Source organism: Strix uralensis, chromosome Z (genome assembly GCF_047716275.1).
Source record: "Strix uralensis isolate ZFMK-TIS-50842 chromosome Z, bStrUra1, whole genome shotgun sequence".
Classification (NCBI taxonomy): Eukaryota; Metazoa; Chordata; class Aves; order Strigiformes; family Strigidae; genus Strix; species Strix uralensis.
In genome coordinates, this window is record NC_134012.1 from 17438784 (window position 1) to 17451411 (window position 12628).

Consider the following 12628-nt stretch of genomic DNA (forward strand, 5'->3'; position numbering starts at 1 on the left):
TGTAGAATGAAAGGCCACAAAAGTTAAGAGCAATGAGGAAAATAGTACTATGAAGAAGAAAATGTGCTATGAGTCCTATGACTAAGGAAAAAAAAAAAACCCACACCACTAATCAACATCCCCACTAGGATTTAGAGAGTTGTAGATGTTCCCATTGAAATTATGAATAGTTAGATCTCTGTGTCTTTGGTGAAAAAGGAAGTGATTAATAATTTAACTCTAGCTGTGAAGGATCTTAGAAGAATGTGGTTTTCACTCTTTTTAAACGGCATTATCTGAGAGTTCCTATTTTCCCATTCACTTTGTTGAAGTTGATCCTGAAACTGACGGTAAAGAGGCGGGAGGAGGAATCCAGTAATAATGTGTTATCTTAAGTAGCATATTAAGAGGCTTTGCTTTTCCTCTACTACATTGTAACATTTCTTTTCTCCTTTGCTTTGTTTCTCAATGGAGGTTTCACACGTTCTCTAAAGTCCCGTCCTTCCGAGTGCTAGTGTGCGGAGGGGATGGCACCGTCGGCTGGGTCCTTGGTGCTCTGGAGGAGATCAGGCACAAGCTGGTGTGCTCAGAGCCCTCAGTTGCCATCTTACCTTTAGGAACAGGTGAGAATCACAGCAAGCACCATTCTTCTTGTGAGGGTAGAAGTCCTCCAAAAGGTTTATCTTTATCTGTCCATCTGACAGACAACTCAGTTTTGCAGTAAGATGCCATGACTCAGTTCTGGCCAGTGTTGGAGAGCAGATGCAATATCAGCTTTTCAAGGAAACATCAGTCATGCTTTCTGAAGGAAAAGTGGTGTGGTGTTGGTATGGGTGTGTTTGAGTGGGCAGGAGTTGGAGAGAGCAAAATATTCACCCCCTGACAACCACAGGTGCCTTAGCCATTGCTGTAAACCAGTGAACTCAGCTGTTCCCTGACTTCTCAACTCTGTAAAAGGTTTTTCCATCATTCTTTGTGAAAACTCTTCAGATTAGACAGCATATCTGTGTGTGATACTAAGCACACATGCAGCCACAGCAATGCTTAGGTATTTTTTTTCTGCTTGTTAACTTTTCAATCCAATATGGCTGCTTCTGTGACTGTTTGGAGCACCTTAATGCAATTTGATTTGTGAAACAGGGCTGATGCACTTTTGATGCTTTTAATTAACTTAAGAAATGCAGTGATATTTTGGGGTTCTTCACTGTTGCCCAGGTAATGACTTAGGGAGGGTCTTGCGCTGGGGAGCTGGCTACAGTGGGGAAGACCCCTACTCGATTTTGGTTTCTGTGGATGAGGCAGACGACGTTCTGATGGATCGCTGGACTATCCTTTTGGATGCAGAAGAACCAGCTGAAGGTGCAGAGAATGGTGTTGCAGAACCTGAGCCTCCAAAGGTGAGCTGAGCGCTGTTTGGGTTTGATTCTTAGGGACTGTTGTTCTAGTGAAAATCACAAAGAAAATAGACATTAACGTAGTTTAATCTTTTAGAGCTTGCCTGTCTTTGAGCTTGGGCCTTACTGAGTTATTCCTTAGTGAACACAGCATACATCTGGATCTAGTGCTTCAGTTTTGGTAGTAGTGGTTGGCTGCAGAACACACTTCATAGCTGTTTGGCAAAAAGTATCTGATAGAGGATTAGTGAAAAGATTCAAGTGACAACAGCATACCTATGTGCTTCAGTCGGAAAGAAATTTATTTCTCAAATAAGAAAAGTTTTTTAAAGGAACACCAAACACTTCCCAGAACACTAGTGAAACAGGAATGTTGACCAAAAAGCCAACATCCCCCCACAAAGTACTCTCATCTTTCCTTAAACAGTTTTAAAAATTACTGAGTGGCTAGCATATACAGGAAGTGAATCCTTCCGTCATCTTACTGCCATTGCATGTTTGTATATGTGGCATCTGTTTTATTTTGGCATCTGTTTTATTTTTTTGGTGTGAAAGTTCTGGTCCCTTGGTTCATATTAATTGTTTCTGTTTGGGAAAATAAAAACACTGGTTGTGGATGGTGACTTCTGAGCTTTGTGTGAATCCTGGTTCTTTATCGTCAGACAAAAGAAAGAAATTGGACAAGGGGGTGGCAAAAAGAAAATAGAATATTATGATAATGGTAGCAGTTCTCTAAGATTTTCATCCAGTCACTGGAAAATCCTAGGCATTATGTGTCAATTGGAGGATTTAAGTTGCTCAGGTTCCTGTTGTTTTTCACGTCATGGAGACAAGGATTGATTTTCCCTGAGTGCCTAGTCTGCTTATTAAAGGTGAAGCGTGGGAGAGTTAAGGACTAGGATAGAAAAGCTATGGAATGAACTGACAATGCAGAGGAAGAATTAATTGCAGAAATGGATGAGATCTGTAGAAACTTGAGATTGGCATATAGAGAACTATTTAAAATGCAGCTGAGTAGGTGAAGTCAAGTTCTTCACTGATCTGGCCTAAATTGGTCACCTTCCAAAGTAAGGAGAAGCATCTTCCCCGTGATGTCATGATAAATCCATGGCTGATGCCAAAAATAATAGTGACGTTCAGTGTTCAGTAACTTGTGTAGTTACCACACAGAATCACTTCGAGAAGCTGGGTTGGTTCTATTTCTGCATTTGTTTTTATTTCTGTCCTATTATGCTTGTTATTTGCAATTAAGATTACATTTTGAAGTTTCTGATACTTTCAAAATAATGACTACACATGTCAACAATTGTCTGAACAGCTTTATTTTTAGTGTTGTGGAAAATGTTTTCCAGAATCTGTCAAGATGCAAGTGACTTGGAAGCAAAACTTGCTTTTCTTGAAAAACTTTGGAACATTTTCATTTATAAACATGAGGAAATAATACAATATTTTTTTTGTCAGATTGTACAGATGAACAATTACTGTGGTCTTGGCATTGACGCAGAGTTGAGCTTGGACTTTCATCATGCTAGAGAAGAAGAACCAGGGAAATTTAATAGCAGGTAATCCTGGGGAAACCAGGGTTGAAGGACGAACTGTGGTATTGCATAACTTGCAACTTACACTATGGCTGATAATCTTGAAATGCTACAGGTATCCACAAACAATATTGCTTGAGGCAGAGCTGGCACAGGGAGGAATTAAGTTAGACAGGAACTCGTAGACAGAATTCAGGGGATTTGTTTGGTTTTCTTTTTTTTTTTTTTTTCTTTTTTAACCAAGAGAGAGCACCAAAGCAGGTTTTGGAAGCCTTGTCATTATTATTCAGCATACGTATTTGCCAATAACTGCAATGTTGAGTTCAGTGAAATTTTGAGGTAGTGGAAATATCTCTTATTCAAAGCCTTTAGCAGAGGGGAGGGCAGTGCTGCTACATGAGGAATAAACACGCTGTTCAGAACTTACTTGTACCTTTCCCACCCTTGCTTAGTGCTGTGGTAGTGACTGCGGTCTGGTAATGGGGACAAAAAACGATCTCTGTATCTCAAGTGATTAAAAAAGTGTGGAGAGAGACCTTGCTCCTTTCTGGCATGCAGATCAGTCAATAATAGTATTTTTTATTCTTCCCATAATCACTGAAATTGATAAGAGAAAGAAATCATATTTGTGTAATTAATCGGTACTCCTTGTAGAAACTGTTTTTGTCTGCTTTCCCCTACGTGAGTAAATGTCCTCTAAACTGTCTCTTGGTTGTCAGAAAGAGTTACAGCAAGTTACATATATGCAGTATTCAAATCCGGACTATTAAAAATATTCTCTGACCTGTTATGAGTGTAATGAAGTGTAATCCTAACTATCTTGCAGTGTTCTTCTGTCATTACAGGCATTGCTCATGTTTTTTCTTAAAAACGGAGTAGTACAGGATATTATTTGTGGTACATAAATTAATATTAGGCACTGGTTTGCATTTTCAGTCCACCAGATTAAAAACAATTTAGGTAGTAAAATTGAGCAATAAGTTTGGATATAGCAGTTCTAGATTTACTTGTACAATTAATGTGTTATGTTCATTCTTCCTTTAAAATGTACTACTTCGACTTCGCAAAGTTGCAGCACTTTAAAAGGTGCGTCCTTTTCTTATTGCCACTGTGTTTAAGGGTTATACTTCGACTTCTGTTGCCCTGTGTGCTTTTCATCCCTTAAATCTATATCTCAGTTCACCATGTGCAGCACCTGCAGTGCAGTGGGTAAGGACTTGGTACCATTCTTGTGGACCTTTTACATTTGTATTTAGACAGCATGCAAGCAAGATGTCTTGAAGGGCATGTGGGAAGGAAGACATGATTTTTTTTTTTTTTTTTTTTTTTTTTTGGTAAATCTGGAGGGTTGTATATTTCTGTGATTTAAGATCTGGAAAAGAAACATGAAATAATGAATTGGTACCGTGGTATGGTTTTGCAGAAGACAAACAGCTTGTGCAGGCTAACAGTGCTGACACATGATTATTGCCTTTCACTGCCTCTGATGATGATAGTTAAAATTTCTGGCTTTACCCTTTCCAATGACATTCAAGTACACACTCTTACCAGCAAGATTAGCATTTTTTAAAAATTATTTTCAGTAAATTAACTAGGAAGGGTGGCTACTTAATGCCAGATGCAACCGCTGCTGCCGTGTGAACTGCCTGCTCTTGAGAGCAGAACAGGAAGTTTCAGATTGTGAGAACAGAAATTACAGGTAATCCTTGGAAGAGAAACAGGCTTGAGTGCTCTTCTGAATCAAGACCTTAAACTGGTAAATGTTCTGAAAGCTGTGTGCTCTCTGACCTCAAGCGGTAGAGTTTCTTCACATGCTCAGGACTCCTTACCTTTGGCTGACAGCTCACAGTGCAGTGATGACTTCACTGCCTGGAATTTAGTGCTAAATTTGCATCGCAGGGTAGATAGAAGTAGTCTATGTTGTGGCAGTGATGATTTTTGAGTGCCAAGCTATGTGAGTTTTTTTCACAGTGTGAAAGTTAAAAGGATCAGGGCATCTGCCTTCATTCCCCCATTCCCATGGGATCCTGGAGCAGTCTTTAAGTTGCCTATTAGAGAAGAGACCACATCTTGTTTGTGCCGTCCAAAATTGGCAGGAGACTGCTGTGGCAGGCAGTCTCCTGGATGTACGGTAAGGCAAAGAGAATATTCTGCACGTTTAGAATTGTTTTACGAAGGTACAGAGCTGTTCTCTCTCTTGGTGTGCAGAAGGTTTGAAAGTATTGGTTGTTTGATTTGTTGGTTGTGGGTTTTAAAATGCTACAACTGCTACTGTCTAAACTAATTTTTTTCCATCGTGGGACCTCTGTATGTGAACCTGGTAAAGTTCTTTCCCAGTCAGTAATATCACCGTAATAAAAGTGCCGAAACAGATACTAATTATTGGTCAGAGCTCTTAGCTTGTGCAGTGGTGGTTTCCCACCCAGTGGTGGGCTTGTTGGATTGCAGGACTAGATAAAAGGCAGTCAGTCATTTTGTTTTGCTTGATAGCTTTCCATGCTGTGTGCTGCAGTTCTGAGACGTTTCCTCCTGAGAGATGTTACTTAGCAGTTTATTAGCACTCATGGGAAATTGCATTTCATTTAAAAGGGTCTGTACACAGATTTCTTATCCATCACCTTTCAGAAGTAGTTCCCCAAACCTGCCCTTCTGGGTGTGCTGCAGTTTGCAAGAGTACTGAGAAGTCTGTCTTTCTGCATGAGCTCATTTTGTTTCTTCATGACTCTTGAGGACTGGCTTCTTTATTTTGTTTTCATGAAAGCTTGGAAAGCAGTAACTAGTGGTCTTGCTTCCTCTGGCCACCGGGGTTGCTTGCTGCTTGGACAGCCACAGAGATGATTAAACTGACAGTGTAAATTGATGCTACAGTGCCTCCCTGAGTCTATGGAGACTTGTTCATGGGACTTAAGAGTAAAGGGTGTTTTTCAATTTGCTCTATGAAAGATAAGTGCAGGATTGCAATACTTAAATACTTGTTTACTTTAATACTCCATGAAACTGGTCATATGTAGGATCACCTTTCAACTTTATCTATTATGAGATACTCAATTAGCGAAACTGAAGAATCAGTCCAGCCTTCTGCATGTCCCTCAGAAAGGGTGTATGTAGCTTTATAAGTGTAGCCTGTGGGACATCAGGTAGTATGTGAATGTTTGCTATACTTGTAGTGTATCTTTTGTAGAAAAATAAACCGAAGGGTGATTCCTGAGCTGTGTAGATCAAATCCCCAAACTCATTGGAGCAGTAGGATGTTGCTTTCATATCTGTTCTCTAGAGAGCTTTCAGAATAGTTCTGGGATGACATAATGATGCAAGTGTTGCAGCTGAGCTGATGCAGGACATGGGGATAGATGAGTTCCATGTAACACCCTGCCCTATCAGTGTCATTTACAGCAGTGACTGCAGTGTGGCTCTCACCTAATGCAAACCTAGATTTCCTTCAGCACAAATAAGGTGTTGGAGACACCTTATTTTGCTCCTGCCTTGCTAATTAACTGGTGAAACTAGTGTCTGCAAAATGTATCTAACCAAGAGTTTGCTTTAGGAATGCATATTCTTTCTACACAAGTGACCAAGCTAGTATGTTATTTGCTACTGCTAGGAGTAGACTGACAACTTCCACGGACACTTTCTCTCCAGGTCATGTTCCACATGTAGATGTGCAAAGAGGGGTGGTGATTCTCTCTAGTGGTGGATATGCAAAGACCAGCCTTCCAAGCTTGGCTGGCTATTCTAATCATAAAATCTTTCAGTCACCTTCAAAACCATTGGGTAGGAATTGGCGTGGTATCATTACAGAAATCAGTTTGTTCGTTCTTATTTGGTCTTACTGTCCTAATAAGATACATAAATGGAATGGAATATGTACACAAGACTGGAGCGATAGGATTTAATCTCTGGCAGATTTACCCTTTGCTGTGCGTCACAGGGTGCTGTATCCAATGTCTCTGGATCCTGTGGATGTCAGTGGTCGATAAGTGTTTCTTAGAAGTCATGTAGTTCAGAACTGTCTGCAGTTATGGTACTGTGTTGTATTCTTTTCTTCCTTCTTCACGCCACAAAAACTAATACTTCTTGGAGATATTTAAAGTATTGTGCTTCCTACCAATATTCTGTATGTTTCAGTTGTATCCGAATTAGACAAAACCTGTCTTAGCATAGACACGTCTTATTGTCTTGTCTGGAGTAGAAGCATATGTTAAGCATATGTTAAATGGTGTTATGTCAGATACCTTTAATTCAGTGCTGTTAAAACTGTTGATGTGTAGGACTAATCATTCCCAGTGTAGTAATTTAAGAGAACTGAACAGTCTCTGTCTGAAGAGTTGACTATAACCCACGTGCTAAACTGGCTGTCTTCCCCACTTGAATGTCTACGACATTTACACATAACGCTAGAGAGATTTTGCAGAGTTGGATTCCAATGACACCCATGTGCTAGTAGGGTCAAGTAATGGAAATGTATGGTTTTTATTTTAAGGTTGCCCTGAAGACCCTGTATGCAAAGGTTTCCATTATAGAAGAAAATACTGTGCATGTTTAACTAACATTTGTTTATGTTATTCTTAAAATATGTTGACATTTCTAGGGATGCCGTAAAATCTTCCTCATCTTTTTTTACTCTAAAATTAGAGATGTTAGAGCTCTGTCACAGGTTAACATTACTAAGCATGTTTTAAGTTTCTACATCTGAGTATATTTCAGATGAATTAGCAATATGTAAAGCATGTAAAGACTTGCAAAGGCTTTTGTGCCTTAATTATTCTACCATTGCATGACAAAACATTTAAAAATGTTTATTGAAGACCTCTAGGTCTTAATTTTCCAGCCTAGAAGTTTACATTTCAAAGAGGCATTTCATTCAGGCAATGCTTTAAGAAGGGATGATTTTTTTGTAATAAAATTTCACAGATCTCCACGTGCCTCGACAGCACAAATCATCGCTGAAGTAAAGGGTATATAAAGTAGCAATTTGTGGCCTATGCTTTGTTTCTGCAGCAAAGCTACAAGAACTTGGAGAGGGTTTTAATTGTAAAACTCTTTCAACATACCTGCTAGAGGACAGTACTGTTATATGTTCAAGGAAGAGTGCTATGTAGGACCTTGCCTTATAGTTACCTAATGCTTGTCTGCTCCTAGGTTTCACAACAAAGGAGTTTACGTGAAAGTTGGGCTGCAGAAGATAAGTCATACCAGAAATCTTCACAAAGACATAAAGCTTCAAGTGGACCAGCACGAGGTGGAGTTACCAAGTATAGAAGGACTCATTTTTATTAATATACCCAGGTAAAAAGGAGAGGAAGGATCCTGTGTGGCTGTATGTTTGGAAGTGCTGCTTGGTATTTGAGCATCAAATGTCAAATGGTTAGATAAAATGTTAGATGGTCTAGATTAATAGATGGTTGTTACTGGGTATTTGGATTATTGCCTGACTTGCTGGCTTTGCAACTGTGCCTAATTAATACCATTTTGACATCATTTTTCTGATCCCTTGAAACTCACAATCTCACTTTGCATAAAGGTGGTACTGTCTTGTTTTCCCAGTGCAAACCCCCCTTACATTTGCTAGTTCTTCTGTGTCCTAACAGCAATTTGGAATTATTTCCTCACCAAAGGTCTTCAGACTTTTTTTGGAGCAGTTTTCTAGTAAAACATGACTTTCTAGGCATGGTTGTAGGTCTGTAGCTTCTGTCCACTACCGTTTTCCTCCTCCCCCAAACTGTTTGAATGTTCTGCTGGATTTCACTGTGACTTGTAGAAGGATCAGAGATGATCAACTTGCACACACTTTCTGGCATGCCAGAAACCAGGTACCTAAGCAGTTCCTGCAGTGAAGGCCAGCCAGGATTCAGCTGTCAAACAGTGTCCAGGTCCTACAGCCAGCTGGTCGGTATATGTGGAGTTGGTGATGCTGGTAGCTGTGGAAACCCCATAGTTCAGGTAGCTTTTGCAGGGTTGTGGGGGCTGCCCTGACACCTGCAGGGAACTAGAGTTACTGCTGTGGAAGAAAGGAAGGCAAATCTGCAGGAAATCTGTCTTCCTTACATGTGCTGTTGGTAGAGGCAGGTTTTTTGTTCGCCCAAAACCAGCAGGTAATAAGTGCTGCCATACTATTTTTTTTTTCAAGTACATTTTATCTTAAACTACCTGTATTTATTTCCATTTTAGTCTGAAAATGTTTCAACTTTTTATTCATGTATATTTACATGTACACACACGTATGTGCACATGCATATACACAAGTATACATTGCACATAAGAACTGTGGAGAAGAAAAGATTATGATTAGTAATGAGCAGTCAGTGCACTAAAGCAATAAGCAAGTGATTTGAGTAAGGAGGGTCAATACTGCACAAAAGGCAACATGCCATTAAATTGTCAGAAGTGATTCAGAGGATTGAAGTACAGGAATATCTGCTTAACTGCAAGTGAGTTTGGCCAGGTACAAGAACACTTGTTTTAGCTTTAGTTTCTCTTCAGTAGCTTCCGTGAATATTGTCAAGACCAGTAAGATCTATGTTAAGTTCTTAAGTCTTGGAAGTTAGGGATTGATGTAGCTGTAATCTGTATTTCCCAGCAAACTAAAAGTCTTTGGAGTTACTTTCTCTTACCTACTCTTTTTCTTTCAAATGGAAACTACTTACTTCACTTCTTCTTTCACTCCTAAAAGATCTGGTGAGAAGTCTTCCAAATTTTAGGAAAACACTTCGTGCTTTTACAGCGCAGGAAATCTGGGTTGTCTCCTCCAGCTCGGAGTGTCTAGCTTTTGAAGTCTGGTGAACCAGCCACTTCTAGCAGAGTACTGGGCAGGGTGCTCTGTGACAGATGGCAGGTCCATGGACAGTCACTGTGGTGTGCTCTCTGTGCAGCTGGGGGTCTGGAGCTGATCTCTGGGGGTCTGAGAGTGATAACCGCTTTGAGAAACCTCGCATTGATGACGGCCTGCTGGAAGTTGTTGGTGTGACGGGCGTCGTTCACATGGTAAGTTGGCATCCCAGTAAGAACAGACTTCTCAGACTGGTTTACTTTTGTAACAAACAGTACATTGTAAGTGTATAGTCCTAAGAAGTACACATCTGTGTTAAGGTTATACCATCATTTATTCAGGTACTTGTTGTGTCACACAGAACTGGTTATAGACCATAAACAGAATTCACGGGCAGCATCAGCTCTCCGTGAACAAAGTGTGTGGATGTTAGGAGTTCAGCTGGAGCTGGTGTGTCTGTTCATGGACTGAAGTGCCCTCTCATTGCCTCTTCATTGGCCTGGCCTGAAGATCCATATTTAGGTACCAGACTATGACAGATGGAATGGAAACTGAAGAAACCTGTGGTTGGATACGAAGAAGTAATAGGAATGTGAAGAACTTCTTAAAAGTGAAGGGAGAAGTACTTCATGGCTTCAGTAGGCTTTGAACCAAAGCCAGAAACGTATATGTATACATATATGAGAAATGCAAAAATATATATATATATATATATAATGGAATGCACTAGCATTCTCATAACAGGTATCATGGTGTCAAAATGAAACAGTTCATGGGATTAAAACAAGATTTTATTTTAATATTACAAAAACACCCACTCTTCACTTAGATAGTGTCATTTGTGAAAAATCCTGCCATACCTTATCACAATCAGGGTAGAAATTCCTTCTAGATAGGTGGCTTTACAATTATCTGCCACAGGCTTCCCAACACCTGTCTCTGAGAATCTGATGCTAGTTGCTCTTGATCCAAATGCTATGTGAAGCAGATGGTGTGCCAGTTCTGCAAAGAATATTATGACTCAATTTCTGTAACTTTAATTCTTCCATGTATTAGATATTTTTACAATGGCCTGCTATTAGCAATGCAGTCCAGACCTGTAAGATGGTGGGTTATTTTTGTCTTTTCTTCATATTTCTTTCACTATCTTATGAAATCTGCTGCTGAAAAAGTATTAGTGGTCAGGTAACTGTGACAGCTAATCCATACAACCACGAAGAAGGAAAGGTGGGTGCTTAAGGTTAGTGCAGCTCAATCTTTGGTGTTGGCCAACTTTACTGTTTTGTAATTTAGATCTTTTAAGGAAGACAAATACAAAACATTCCATTGGAAGAAGTGGTTGATAGAGATCCTTCAAATTTTTGTGATGTTAGAAGCAACAAGGATTGTACCCGTTGCTTTGGAATGTAAATGTTTACAAACAAGTGCTCTGGTTTTGTGATCTTCTATTAAGGTTTTTACCTCCACGTTTGGTGTCTGTACACTTTCCCCAAGAGAATGTGTAGCTGCAAAGTTCACTTTGCTTCTCTTTTTACAGTTAACGCTCAGCTGTTAACTGTAGTTGAATATACGTAGTTGAATTTGGCAAAATTCTCTCTCCCTGTTTGATAAAGTGCTTTTAGACTTTTGAGTTTCATGTGTGTCTGTGTGCATAGTTAGGTGTTTTGAAAATGTGTTTACTACGTTATGGAAGGGGACAGTAAAAGCAAACAAAACCTTTGTGAGTGCATGCTCTTTGGCCAACCTGAGTATACAAATTACTTCACTGTGTAAGTTATTCTGGCTCCGGCAGCCTGCAAGGGTATATGAGTTCTTCTTTATGCACTAACTTAAATAATTAATGCTGCATCAGTAAAGGCATCCTATGCAGGTTTTGCCTAAGCAGTTCTTTTACTTGAAACTTAAAATGCCGGGTGAGAATAAAATTCTATCCACCCACTTTAAGTGCAGCTAATATTTGTGCTTCTTCTTTGTTGGGGTGATTGATATCCTGGCTTTTACTTCCTAACAGGGTCAAGTCCAAGGTGGTTTTCGATCAGGAATCCGCATAGCCCAAGGCTCGTATTTTCGTGTAACCCTCCTAAAGCCAATTCCAGTTCAAGTTGATGGAGAGCCCTGGATACAGGCCCCTGGCCAGATTATTATTTCTGCTGCAGGACCGAAGGTACTGGCTGTTGGTTTGTCTTAGCAAGTTGACTTTGTTTCTCCAGTGGGTATTACCATATGATATTGCTTGTCTGTTGTGTTCTAATGTTTAACTTCAAAGGAGCTAGTTGGCATGGTGTGATAACTGTTGGATAGAGATGTAGCAGTTTCTACAGAGGATGCTTTGAGGGCCCTTTCCACTGGCTCAGATGAGGCTTGTGTTTAAAAATGTAGTCCCTGAGCTTCAGCCTAGTGATTTAATTTTTTCCCCTGTATTGAGATCTCCAGGCAGTGTTGCTTGCCCTGAAGCAGATCACAGTTATGAGGGCATGGTAGTACTGCAGAGTGCAAGGTAGGAAGCAATCTGCTGACAGTGCTGGAGGAGGGAAGGTCTGTCAGAGAGCAGCAAAGGAGAAAACTGAATAATGAAGGAGGAGGGTTTGAGCAAAAGAGACTTTGGAGTAATCGGCAGGTGTTTTTCGTTGATATCTCAATGTATATGTAGGAGGAAAAGAGCATCAGCTACCTAAGAATTTAACTTCTCTATTGACATTGAAACTGTGAAATAAACATTTTGCAGTAGTTGACTGTCATGCACACCAGTCTACACATTTGTCTGCTACCTTAAGTATCCCTTTTTAACTCACAGAAATTTGTTGCTACAGGCAATCTCAGAGAATATGTAGCCCTACCGGGAGGGCTACCAGAACAATGGCCTCTGCAGAGGAAAAATGGGTGAAAAAGAGGGTGACACCTCAGATGTTTTGGAATATGTTAAACTTTGTTCTTTTCCTGAGAGAAAGAGG

General features: G+C 40.0%; 1 protein-coding gene across 3 annotated transcripts in view; it reads left to right on the forward strand.

Moving 5' to 3' along the window:
- The window catches only part of DGKQ (diacylglycerol kinase theta), a 98624-nt gene that overhangs the window by 77842 nt on the left and 8154 nt on the right, over positions 1–12628 (forward strand). For 2 of the 3 annotated variants that reach the window (XR_012627024.1, XM_074855622.1), the window contains exons 17-22: positions 454–602; positions 1195–1376; positions 2835–2935; positions 8051–8197; positions 9781–9892; positions 11689–11841. Coding sequence is in view for 2 of the 3 variants with exons in the window: in XM_074855622.1 (XP_074711723.1) it covers positions 454–602; positions 1195–1376; positions 2835–2935; positions 8051–8197; positions 9781–9892; positions 11689–11841 (844 nt within the window). In the remaining variant the exon portion in view is untranslated. Of the gene's footprint in view, positions 1–453; positions 603–1194; positions 1377–2834; positions 2936–8050; positions 8198–9780; positions 9893–10018; positions 10244–11688; positions 11842–12628 lie in introns of those variants that run through there. The other variant, XM_074855623.1, reaches the window with a different exon arrangement.